At 36.6% G+C, this 13,828-nt stretch overlaps 2 protein-coding genes across 2 annotated transcripts; both read left to right on the top strand.

The window, feature by feature from the left end:
- The first annotated feature begins 5,061 nt into the window (after positions 1-5,061).
- On the top strand, positions 5,062-7,003 carry LOC106931948 (odorant receptor 131-2-like). The gene is made up of 2 exons (XM_015010357.2): positions 5,062-5,663; positions 6,236-7,003. The coding sequence occupies exons 1-2, from the start codon at positions 5,514-5,516 to the stop codon at positions 7,001-7,003; spliced, it is 918 nt and encodes a 305-aa protein (XP_014865843.1). The 5' UTR covers positions 5,062-5,513.
- A 2,802-nt stretch (positions 7,004-9,805) lies between these two features.
- LOC106911725 (odorant receptor 131-2-like) lies at positions 9,806-11,976 on the top strand. Its single transcript, XM_088005989.1, has 2 exons — positions 9,806-9,949; positions 11,206-11,976. The coding sequence occupies exons 1-2, from the start codon at positions 9,809-9,811 to the stop codon at positions 11,974-11,976; spliced, it is 912 nt and encodes a 303-aa protein (XP_087862115.1). The 5' UTR covers positions 9,806-9,808.
- The last annotated feature ends 1,852 nt before the right edge of the window (positions 11,977-13,828 follow it).

Below are 13,828 nucleotides of genomic sequence, written 5' to 3'. Positions count from 1 at the left end.
TGCTGCTGAGTGTTTTACATTTTCTTTTTTTGGTCCTTACTTTTTACTATTTTTAGATATGCAGATGTTTTTTGGCCACACTTTAGAGAATTGTAGGCTGTTAACAATTCTGGCTAAAATGGATTTATTATTCAGTAATTAAATTGAATTTGAGTCAAATGTTTTTTAAGTGACCTCAGTAAGTCCCAAAGACAACAACAACAAAAAATCATCTTTGTAGCAACTTCAGTTTCTTTTTGTTGTTTTTTCCAGAAATCTTGGTAGCATAAGGAAAGGGAACAACAAGAAACAGGAAATATTGTCATCAATAGTAAAGAAAAAGAGAAAAGTTCATTTCCTTAGGTCACAAGGCAGTAGACATAAAGAAAACCAAATTGTTGGGCCTCCTAATCTGTATATTTTGTTCAAACTGGAAGTTTGGAGGAAGAAATGAAATCAAAATTGCCCATTAAATTTCACCCAGAAACTTCCAGAAAATGTGTGAAGTTTTTTAAAACACAACAGAAGTTAAAAAAAAACTAGTTGTTACCTAATCTATATCTTTAATTTGAAAAGTTATTAGGTCATAATGCTCTTGGTCAATATAGAGAAATTTCCTTTCAGTGAGTTTATTTGAAATTTAGGGGGAAAAGCACCAACAGAATATCAAAAATATTTTCATAAACAAGTAAGAAAAAAAGATTACTTCATAAAAGTAAACTAAACTAAGTGAAAAGCAGTTATCCAAGTGAGCAATAAAGTTGCTCTCCTAGTGGATTTGATTAAAGGCCTTGTGTGCCGTGAATTAGTTTGAAAACAATCTTCTTAACAGCATTAACCTTAATCATCTGCACTTTGTTTTATGTAATTGGAACAGACATTTCAACTAATCAGTCTAATGTTTTCTTACTGATTATTTAATAGCATTCACAACAACCTCTCTCAGAAGACTTATTTAATAGAACCCCTTGTGGCTGTATGGTGGATAATGCATTGAATCCCAAATAACAACCCACCCCTCTGTGTGTGACCTTTACGGCTGGAGTCCAAAGAGGATTACCAACATGGTTGTTTGCTTGTCCTGGAGCATCACTTGACTTTTGAACTCTGAGGATTACTCGAAATGTTAGGATATCCCTACTGTATTGCAAAAAGGAAGTAAGTGCATCAACTTTGCAAGTTTGAAAGAGAAGTTTGCATTTATGAATCATAACAAAATACATGACCTAAACTATATCCACTAAATGTAAACTCTAAGCCGTATCTAAGACTTTTTTCAAACACAGTTTTGTTACAATCAAAGATGGTTATATTTACAAAAATGAATCCCCTCATCACCTTGGTTGCACCTTTAAATTCAGTTTCTGAAAATATTCAGTGACAATGGGCAACTTGGGGGGAGTCCAATTTTCACTGGAAACAAGGCCAACAAACTGCCTGTAACTCTGACTCTGATAATGCTTGTACTTGAATATTACAGCACATATCTATGGGCCTGGTACTTTGTACTCCAAAAGTTGTGACCAAAATGAAAATTAACTATTCAGTATAACCTGACAAATAATGATGTTAGAGAAGGAATTGGCCATTAATCTCACAATTTCTTAATCTCTCCCTATCTATGTGAATCAATCATTTTATTGAAAAAGTGAGGGAAAACAAATAAATCTTCACAGGAGAAAATAATCTAACAAAGTTATCCTGAGGTTTAATTGGGAAATGTTTAAATTACCAACTCAGGAAGGGATATTTCAAACCTCAGTTAATGTCAAGGTAGCTAAATGCTATTGTTGAGACGCACAAGCAGGCCTCCTGACACATACGCAACACCCCTGGCGATACAGGTTGTGTTGAAATTGTTCTGATGAATTGATTGTTTGTTATATAATTTTCCAAATACTACCAAGATTCATTAGTTCAGTTATTTATGGCATAAGGGTTCAAACTTTTTGGAAGCACATAAAAGCGTATTTACTGTGTACAATGTGTAAAGCTCTCAGAGAAACCTATACTTCTAATTTAGTTATTCAGTCTTGTATATATAACCTGTGTTGAACTTAAATTTCTTAATAAACTTTTCTTTGTCAAATAAATGTATTTCAAACAATTCTATAATGTATATAAAACAAGTCGTAAAGTAATGTCTTATTTTTATAAAACCTTTCACAGACATATCACAGAGTGCTTCACAAAGTCAAAACAAAAAGTAAAAACAACAGTAATCAAAGGCCTGTCTGAATAAAATTGTCTCTAGTTGTTTTTTAAAATAATCTGTGGAGTCTGTCTAGCGTATGCAGAGTGCCAGGGTATTATACATCCACCATGTGATTTCTAACAGAAGTAAATATTTTTGAGAAATATTGGTTACTAATCCTGAGGAAAAATAGTTGCATAATAAATTAATTTAGATGCATAAAGTAAGAAGTAGGTGTTAGAAAGTAAGATGAGGTGTTATTTAAAGTGATTAAATTATATTTCATAGCAATGGTCTGTACAGTCTTTGTGGGCCACAGTCCTTCAACTTTTAGGTGTGTCCCTTGTCCTACACACAACTGGTCGACGATTCTGTGTGATACTACTGCCACCTACTGGTGTGACTGCAGAACTACAGATACATCCGACACAAATACTGGAACTTTACAATTGAACAATTATGAACTATTTTATGCACCAATTTAGACACTTTTAGCAATACACTTAGCCAAGTGCTACAATGGTTTGGAAAATAGGCTTGTTTGGAATAAAATCCTTCTCCACTACTACACCTCAGAGGCACATTTAACAAAAACTTCACTTTTAGACGCTTCATCGTCTTCTGGTTATTCATGGTGTCACAGCCAATTAGAGAAATGGGTCTTGTGGCGCCCATATGTATCAAAGTGAAAATGCTGATCAGAACGTCAACAGAAACTGTAGCGTTAACCTGAATACGGTCAGGTTTTTTGTCTTTTAGATTTATATGAAACCTGTGGGGAGCGAAGCTGTGCAAAGGTCAATCACAATTTGAATGTTTATTACCCTTCACTGAAATTGTTTCTTTTTTTTTTGAGGCCTAAACATTTTTGCATAAGTGACAGTTGTGCAATACATTTAAGAATTCAAAAGAGTTCTTACATTTGAAAGTCACAATGTCTAACTTTATCATAGAAGTTTGAAATTTGGTACACTTGCAGAACTTCTCAACCCCTATGGGGCCGAATGTAGAGACACACTGACTATAGACAACCAAATGGCACCCAGTGGAAAAGTGAGTGAGACAGAGGGTTTGAATTGGCAGCCCACCAGTTACAGGACAACTTAACATCATAATAAACTAAACAAAGTGAAAAGTAGTTCGCAAAGTAAGCAACAAAGCTGCTGTCCAGGTGGATTTGATTAAAAACTCTGTGTGGAGAGGATTTGTTTGAAAACAATCTTCCAAATCTCATTAACCTTATGCATATGATTGCTATCAAACATGTTGAACTTTGTTCCTAATTGGGATTTCAAGTAAGTAATCACCTTAATGTTTCCTTTGCTGATTCTTTAATAGCATTCACAACAACCTCTCTCAAAAGGCTCATTTAGCAGATCCCCTTGGCCGTCTTATTGTGGGTAAGGCACTGAATCCCAAATAACAACCCACCCCTCTGTGCCTGACCTTTACAGCTGGAGTCTAAAGAGAGTTATGGAGATGCTTGTTTGCTCATCCTGCAGCACGACTTGTCTTTTGAACTCTGAGGATTACTGGAAATGTCAGGATGTCCCAGTTGTATTGCCAGTAGAAGTGAGTGCAGTAGCATTGCAAGTTTTCAAAAGAAGTTTTAACTTATGAATCATAACAGAAAAAGTTAAACTTGCAGGGCCTACAATTAGAATTAATAAATTCACTAAATGCAAACAAAAATCTAAACCATGTTTATTTTTCATAAAACTGTTGTTGCACATTCAAAGAGAGCTAAGGTTAAAACTCTCTTTGAAGTCTTAAGCCTTATCGTTAATGAAATGTTATATACTGTGTCCTTACTTAAAATCCAAAACTAAGTATTAGAAACACTAATGGCAAAGGTAACCCATGAAAAAAGCACTATTAGTATGTTCAAAACCCCTAACAACTTATTTTTACAATTCAATTTATTTAGTTTTCTTGAAAGATAACAAACATTATTGTAGCTATGTACAATAATGTAACTATGTAAGCATATTTCCTAAAATGATCAGAATTTATATTCTAAAGCAGGCATCTGGGGAAAAAAAAAATGTTACATCAGATCTGACATGTTGACCAAATTGGATGATGTACAGAACTGAGAACAGAAGTACGAAGCTTTGAAATAAAGTCTTCGTTCTTTCTTCTATCATATCTAGCAACTGAACAAGTATTCATGATTTTTTTAACTGTGTCAGTGACAGATCAGTAAAATATTTAGATAATAGATGGTTTTGTATGTTTGGAGATTTCATCCAGTAAAATATGCATACACACACACACACACATGTACACGCACACCCCCCCCCCCCCACACACACACACACACACACACACACATACATGTACACACACACAGTATCACGAGGGCTGCTAGTTGTACGTATGCACAGGCACACCAATGAACCCTTAGACTGATGCCATCCAAACTATATAAAGAATAGAATGTCAGTATTAGTGTTGTTTTAATCTGACAAAGATCCTGTAGACTTGGCATTAAAACAAAGGAAAACATAATCTTCACACACAATAAAAGCAAGCTGACTGAGTTGAACTGGATGTCTTTAGCACATTTTAACCTTCCTGAATAAGGAACAGGTAAAAAAAAAAAATCTAGCCAAAAACCAAACCAAAACAAAACAACAACAAAACAAAATTGCTGATGTGGTGATCTTGAGTTCAAGGTTAGTGCTTCTATTTTATCTCTTGAAAATGTCCTGCATTTACATCTTCATGAAAAAGTCTATTATTTGTATAGATATTTACAAATATCCAGAGTTTGCTTAGAGGTGTGAATTAATTTATGGAGTTAGGCTCCTCTTTTCCCAACTCATTACGTTTTTTGTAATATTACGTTTTTAATGATTGACAGCCTAAACGTTGAAATTGATTATTTACTTTACATGACAGTTGAAAAAGGTTTTTTATGCAACAATTATTTTCATTTGGTGTTAAAAGAAAGCAGGGGTGCTGGATTGGAAAACTCTAAGAAGAGCCTGTGATTGTTGTTATATCATTCCTTTAAGAAGGAGAGCATGTTAAAAGAGACATCATAACATTTTCTAAAGATTCATTGATGGGCAGAAAGTTTCAATGTGGTTCCAAATCTAAGCAATTTTACAACATGATGTACAAAATGCCAAAACTTAACTTCTGAGCAAAAGCAAGTTTGGGTTTGTAAGTGTCAGAAGTGCTTAAACAAAGTTATGCACCTTTATAGGGTTTAGAGTTCAACCATCAACTATTATGAAAACCAGAAAAAAAAAAACAAAAAAAAAAACTTTTGATATTGGATCTCTGTAAAAGATGAAACACTTTCTTCTTTTCTCTTTACAGGCTGGAAAAGATGAATATATCCATTGCTAATGTGACAGGAGTTCCAGATTATCGGGATTCCTTCACCAAGGCTGTGATTAAGAATGTTATTGTTGTGGTTCTCAGCATTTCCATCAACTACATCAATGCAGGACTCATTCATACGTTCTGCGGAAACCAGGTCATTATTTTAATCATACTTACTGCCTTCAGGATACAGTTATTTCAGAATTATATTGAATATAAAACTAATGGTAATGTTCAAAGTTTGTTTTACATTTAAATTGAAGCAGAATATTAAATGCAGTATCTTCCAAAAGTATTCACATATTTCAATTTTACATGTTTTTCATGCTAATGCCACAGTAAAGTTGGCTGTGGTATAATTTGACAGACCAATACAAAGTAGCATAGAAAAGTGATGTGGAAGGAAAATGATGCATAGTGTTTAAAGTTCTTAGCATTTAGAATCAGTAATTTATTAGAAAAGCCATCTCTCACTGCAGGTTTTTTAAACAATGGTTTCTTCAGGCCTCTTTTCGATAAAGGACAGATTTTTATAGTGTAAAATTAATAGTTGTCATGCAACACATGCAACATGAAATTTCTGTCATTTTCTGTCAGTTCCCAACAGTATTGCATAACACCTCATAATTATTTGGTCCATCATTTGACATGAAATGTAAATTCTTGACTACTATACACACCGCTACAATAATGTGCTGTTTTGCTGTTTTTGTTGTTTTTCTCCAGATCTTCAACACAAATCCCCGGTACATCCTGTTTGTTCACTTGGTGATCAATGACATGATCCAAGTAACGCTGACTGTTGCACTGTTCATCATTAGCTACATCCTCTACAAGATCCATGTATTTGTCTGTTGCATCTTAATACTGATTGCCCTCTTCACCACTGAAAACACCCCGCTGAACCTGGCCTGCATGGCAGTGGAGTGCTACATCGCCATCTGCATCCCCCTCCGCCACGCTCAGATCTGCACGATCAAGAGAACGAGGCTGCTGATTTCCTTAATCTGGATCACCAGCTTGGTGTCTGTTCTCCCTGATCTCTTCATTACCTTGGCCACGGAGCCACTGGACTATTTTAATACACAAGTGTTTTGCCTTAGGGAAACTGCTTTTCGAAGTCCCAGAATCATAGAGAGAAGGAATATTACATATATTGTATATCTGGTTCTCGTTTGGTGCATTATTTTTTTCATTTATTTCCGCATACTATTTACGGCAAGAACAGCAAGTAGATATGCTAAAAAGGCGAGGAACACAGTCCTCCTTCACGGGCTTCAGCTTCTTTTGTGCATGGCAACGTATGCAGAACACCTGGTGAAACAGGCTGTGTTGCAATGGCTTCCTAAGTATTACTCAGATTCTCTGTTTGTTTGTTATATAATTTTCCAAATACTACCGAGATCTATTAGTTCAATTATCTATGGCATAAGGGACAAAACCTTCAGGAAGCATCTAAAAAGGTATTTACTATGTAAGGTGAGCCCACAGTGATATTAATAGGGTATATATATATCTCCAGTTTTTTCAGTCTTTTCGTGTGACCTGTATTAAATCTCAAAATAACTTACTAAAACACTGTCAACTTTTCTAAGACAATAATATGAGTTGCATTGTCAAATGGTAGCCTAAAACCTTTCTCATGTCACAACTCTGGAGAACGTTATCAGCAGGTTTAATGACATTCAAAAGGGTGAATCTGAAAACTAGAAAAACCATACAATTTAAATATGGATATGAGCTGCAGCATAATATGCACTTTTATAATTGCGACTGTATATATTTAATGAAAATAAATGGACGCCATCTTGGAGAACCTCGCAAGTCGCAGGTCGTTTGTATAACCAAAGGACTCGTTTTATTGTGAAGTAATGGGCAACATATTGAACAAAAAGAAAGTTACAAAATAATACCTTTATTATCCTACCGGAAATGCAACCTTAAACGAACTATATATGCAGTAATTTCCTTCAACAGGACAGCATGAAGTGCCTGTTGACGCCACCTTTGTTTTGCTCGACTGAGAGCTACTTCTGTTCAATAAAGTTTTGATCCAAAAAAAATAAATAAAACGCAATACCTAAAAAGAACACTTGAGGGCGGGTTTCCTTTCCCTTTTTCGGTCTTAAAAAGATGAAAATGAGTTTTTGAAAGTCAACATTTTACAACTTGATAAACGAACATTTGAAAGAGATCACTTTTAAATGTTTGTCCATATTTTCAAAGTGAATTTCTGGGAATTTTGGTTACAAAAATTAATATGGTTTTGTGTTGTCTCTTATTTTTTTCTTTTTCTTTGAGTAAACACATGTCATTGTGATGTGTAATACTTTAAACTGCCCAATAATCAATACCTAAAAATAATGTCATGATCCTTTTAAACACGTCAGAATGTTAAGATATAAGTTTATCACAATATGTAAACATGTCATGTTGATGCAGGTATCAATAAGGTCACCATATTTCTAAGAATAAAGCTGCAGTGGTAGTAGTAACTTTTATAAAGATATGTTTTTCACATATTTGTTAAAAATGTCACTATGTCATGACAGTATAACATGACACAGATAATCTGTGGGAAAATCCAATTCAAAAATTCAAAATTCAAGCTTCTCTGCCTCTCTGCCTCCTGGTACAGCCAGGACTACCAGTAAAAGTTTGACTTACTCATGCTGTGCTTTAATACGACCAGTTTACAATGGAGACTAACTTGCTCAAGAATAGTAAATTTCATGTGATTAAAAAGTTTGTTTTTTAATCACATGGTCCTACTGTGGTCCTACTGCCACCTGCAAGACAATGAACCCAAAGCAACCCAAGATCCTGACAGTATCAATCTAATCAGGGAAGTTACAAATAATCCATGAGGTTCACTACTTGCACTACAGACCTCAATAAATGTAACAATTTGTAAAACACAAATTGTTTTACAAATTGTTTGATAGGGATGCAATGTAAAAGAAATTTCTCGGCAAAAAGAGAATAATTATGTTTGCAAAGAACCAAAACCAACTTTATTTTGTTTGTACAAGCAAGAATTGTTTATGTTTTCTCAAGCAATTGGTCAAGTATTAGAGATTTTTTTAAGTGTCCTGATGTCCAATCAATTACAGAATTAGGCTATCTATAGTAAGTTTTGTGAGTCTGAAAGTTTCGTTCTGTAAAACCTGGACATCCTCTGTACACATGCAGCATCCAGAGGATTGCTAATTTCTACGTATGGACAGGCACACCCATGAACCCTTAGACTGAAGACATCCAAACTATATAAAGGATGGAACATCAGTATTAGTCTTATTTGAATCTGTCAAAGTTGATCTTGTACGAAGATTTGTCATTAAGATAACAGCAAAAAATAATTACAAATGATGGAAAAAATAACAGTCGGCCTTTATGAGTTGAATGGGATTCTTTAATACATTTTAGCCTTTCTGAATGAAGAACAAGTACAGAAAACATATTTGCTGGAAGAAAAAAGAAAGATTTTACCAGATGTGGTGATCTTGAACTTGAGGTTGGTGCTTCTATTTTATCATAAGGACATTTACGATGTTTATCTTTTGCTGTAATAGTCCGTTTTTGTTGAAATATTTCTCACAGTTACACTGATACTTCATTACAGAAACTGTACAGTTCTACTTAAATGTGTTTATAGATTTGCTCTGTTTGATTCCTCTTTTCCCAACTTATAATGTATTTTTGTGTCATAAATTTAGCAATTCTGAACTTAAGAGTTCAACCTGAAATTGACTATTTTCCCTTACGACAGGCTCAATGTGTAAAGATTTATTAATGTATTACAACTAAGATGCCGAAAGAAAGATTTAAATTATTGCTTTGGAATGTGTTAATAAAAGGCAGTAATGTTGGTTGTGCACAACTCTTAACAAGGACTTGTGATTGTTACATACATTTATTAAAGAAGGGTTTACAGTAAAAAGGACAGGGTATTGTTTCTTTAAGATTCTCTAATGTGCAGAAAAATAAGGTTTCGAATGCGGTCTGGATACAAATGTGATGTGATTCAATAAACTGAACAGTTAACAACAACACTGCAGACAGACAGACAGGTCTCAACACACTGATACTGATTTCTGTGCAAAACAATAAAAAAAACACCAGTATGGGTTTTCAAGCATTCACAGTGTTTAATTACACTTAGACATCAAAATAGGTTTTAGATGTTCTGCAAACCTTAGCTATTATGAACAGGAGGAAAAGAAAACCACTTTTGATTTAAAAGAAGTTCTCTATAAAAAATGTAGTGTCTTTTTCTTTTCTCTTTACAGACCTAAAGAAATGAATGTGTCTGCTGCCAATGTGACAGTGATAGAGATTCCCTTCACCAAGGTGTTGCTCAAGAACCTCATTGTTGTGGGCCTCTGCGTTTTCATCAACTCCATCAATGCAGGACTCATTTATACCTTCTCTAAACACCAGGTCAGACATTTTAATGACATTTACTGCCTTAATCAATTAATCAAATGATTCTTCATTTGATTCACTGAAGAATCAAATGGAATACTAGTTTTGTGGTAGTGCTTAGCATTTATGTTCATCATTGTGATTTTGTCAAGGTTTTGAAGCAGAAGAAGATGATTAAATACAGTGTGTTGCAACAGTATACACAGATATGATTTTTAAAATATTTTCACATGTTACAGCCAGAAACCTGCATATTGTTGTGATTTTTTGTGACAAAACAACACAAAGTAGCATATAAATGTGATGTGGAAGGAAAGTGAAACTCGGTTTTTCAGATTTTTTTGCATGTAAATATCAGATAAGTGTGGCTTGTGATAATGTTCACCCCATCCTCAGATACATAATGATTGATGGTAAGCAGTGAACATTGGTTTTCAGGTTTTGCCATAGTTTCTCATTTTATATTCCGTCGAAACTTTAACTGGGCCATTCTAACACATGGAGATGTTTTTAACTAAACCAATACTTTGTAGTTCTAACTGTAAATTTAGGGTTTTCGTTCCTAAAAACTCCACCTTAGGTTTCATGTGTTTTGAACCCTGCAACAGGTTTATCCCTCTGTGTAGCATCATCCATTTTACCACAATTTCTGACCAGCTTCCCTGTCTATGTCTTCCTATAGCATGATGCTGCCAACATTCTGGACAGTTCAGTCTTAGGTGCAATATTATATTTTCATAGTAGTTTATATGTAGGCTCATCTTACTAGAACACTGTCTTCCACATGTTTACTGTGTCCTCAAAATAGCTTCTAACATACGTCTAATAGGGTGTGTAAATGTTATACAGAAAAGGTCCAAGTACATGTGAATGTACTTGGACCTGTTGTAAGTAGTAAAAATAAGTAAGTAAAGTGCCTGGTTTAGAGACCTTTAAGCTTTGATGTATTTTATTTTTCTTATTCAAGCAAGAAAATAAAACCTCAAAAAAGAGGAAGCTAGTAATTAGTAAACTAGAACATTCCTGAAGAAATTTAACCGGGGCATGCCAAAGTGTGCCCGTCAGCTTGGACCCAGCGTTCTGATGCTAAAAATAATCATCAATGCTAAGTTTAGCTAAAGCATAGTCAATAACCTGTGGAGAGGCAGAGGCATGTGGACTAAGCTGTACCTGTACCATTATTTATTTAGTCCATCACTCAAAATTATACATTACCTTTGACTTCTATAAGTGTCACTACTAATACAAGTGCTTTTCTTGTCTTTCTTTAGATCTTCAACACAAATCCCCGGTACATCCTGTTTGTTCACTTGGTGATCAATGACATGATTCAAGTAACACTGAGTGTTGCACTTTTCGTCACTAGCTACTTATTCTACCTTCCTATGACTGTTTGTTGCTTCTTTATACTGATTGCTATCTTCACTACTGAAAACACCCCGCTGAACCTGGCCTGCATGGCAGTGGAGTGCTACATCGCCATCTGCATCCCCCTCCGTCACGCTCAGATCTGCACAGTTAAGAAAACACGGCTGCTGATTTCTTTAATCTGGGCCACCAGCTTGGTGTCTGTTCTCCCTGATCTCTTCATGACTTTGGCTACGGAGTCACAGGACTATTTTAAATTACGTGTGTTTTGCATCAGGGAACGGGTTTTTCCAAATCCCAGAATAATAGAGAGGAGAAAAATTACCTACATTGTATATTTGGTTTTAGTTTGGTGCATTATCTTTTTCATCTATTTTCGCATAATGTTCACAGCAAGAACAGCAAGTAAAGATGCTAAAAAGGCGAGGAACACAATCGTTCTCCATGGGTTTCAGCTTCTGTTGTGTATGGCAACATATGCAGAACACCTTGTAAAAGATATGGTGTGGCAATGGTTTCGTGATTATTATTTTGACACCCTTTTTGCTTGTTATTTATTGTTCCAAATATTACCAAGATTTATTAGTTCAATTATCTATGGTCTACGAGACAAAACGTTCAGAAAGCACCTAAAAGGACATTTACTGTGTAAGATAAATCCACAGAAACATTAGTAGGGTATGTACTTTTGATTTTCTTTTCAGTCCGGCATTATATATCACTTGTATTCAATCTTATAAATATGTTTCTTAAAAAAACTTTGTTGTTTAATTATCTATTCTCAAAAAATGATTTTGTCCATCCATTCTTCCATCCATTTTCTTCCGCTTATCCGGAGTGGGGTCGCGGGGGTATTAGCCTAAGTAGGGAAGTCCAGACGTCCCTTACACCACCCACTTGGGCCAGTTCCTCTAGGGGAATCCCAAGGCTTTTCCAGGCCAATCGAGAAATATAGTCCCTCTGGCATGTCCTGGGTCATCCTCTGAGTCAGGTCTCCCGATGGGATGTGTCCAGAACATCTCATCAGGGAGACGTCCAGGAGGCGTTCATCTAGATACCCAAGTCATCTTAACTGGAGCCTCTCAATGTGAAGGAACAGTGACCCTACTCTGAGTTTTCCCAGATGACAGAGCTTCTCACCCTATCTCTAAGAGAAAGCCCAGACATAGAGAAAACTCATTTCAGTTTTCGCTTGTATCCATGACCTCATTCTTTCGGTCATGATCCAAAGCTCATGACAATGAATGAGGGTAGGAACGTAGATCGACTGGTAAATTGAGAGCTTTGCTTTTAGACTCAGCTGTCTCTTCAACACGACGGACTGGAACAGCATCTGCTTCACTGCAGACGCTGCACCAGTCCATCTGTCGATCTCCCGCTACATTTTTTCCTCATTTGTGAACAAGATCCTGAGATACTTTAACTCCTCCACTTGAGGTAGGATATCCTCCCCATCCCAGAGAAGTCACTCTACCCTTTTCCGGCTCAAGACCATGGCCTTGGACTTGGAGGTACTGATCCTGATGAAGCCAGTAGGGGCACATCATCCGCAAAAAGCAAAAATGAGATCCTAAGGACACCAAAATGGATCCCCTCAACACCTTTACTGTGCCTAGAAATTCTGTCCATAAAGGTAATGAACAGAATCGGTGACACAGGGCAGCCATGGCAACCGTCACTGAAAAAGAGCCCGGCTTACTGCCAGCAATGCAAACCAGGCTCTGACACCGGCTGTACAGGGACATATCAAAGGGCCCTGTACCCTTACGGGTTGCTCCATACTCCTGGAGCAACCCCACAGATCCCCCCAAGGGTTGAACACCTTCTGCAAGTCCACAAAGCACATATAGACTGGTTGGACGAACTTCCACACACCCTCCAGGACGCTGCTGAGGGTGTAGAGCTGGTCCAGTGTTACACAACCAGGAGGAAAACCCACACTGCTCTTTCTGAATCCAAGGTTTGACTATCCGATGGACCTTTCTCTCCAGGACCCCTGAATATACCTTACCAGGGAGGGTTAAGAGTGTGACCTCTGTGGCTTACTCTACGGTACCCCTTTTTGAACAGGGGGACCACCACTCCCTTCTGCCAATCCAGGGGAACTGATGTCCACGGAATATTGCAGAGTCTCATCAACCAGCACAACCCTACAACATTCAGAGCCTTGAGGAACTCTGGGCGAATCCCACCCACCCCTGGGGCCTTGCCACAGAGGAGCTCTTTATCCACCTTAGTAAGCTCATCACCAGAGATTGGAGAGCCCAACCTCAATGGAAGGTATGTTGGTGGGATTGAGGACGTCTTCAAAGTATTCTGTCCACCGGCCCATAATGTCCAAAGACATGGTCAGCAGCACACCATCTCCACTAACAGTGTTCGTGCTGTAATGCTTCCCTTTCCTGAGACGCTGGATGATAGACCAAAATCGCCTTGAAGCTGTGTGAAAGTCTTTCTCCATGGCCTATCCAAACTTCTTCCACATTTGAGTTTTTGCCTCAGTAACCACCTGAGTTGCCGGCCGCT

This window comes from Poecilia mexicana, unplaced genomic scaffold (genome assembly GCF_051168715.1).
Source record: "Poecilia mexicana isolate PSO_F unplaced genomic scaffold, ASM5116871v1 scaffold_5, whole genome shotgun sequence".
In the NCBI taxonomy this organism is placed as follows: Eukaryota; Metazoa; Chordata; class Actinopteri; order Cyprinodontiformes; family Poeciliidae; genus Poecilia; species Poecilia mexicana.
The sequence above is the reverse complement of the archived record's forward strand: the minus strand, read 5'-3'. Positions and strand labels throughout refer to the sequence as shown.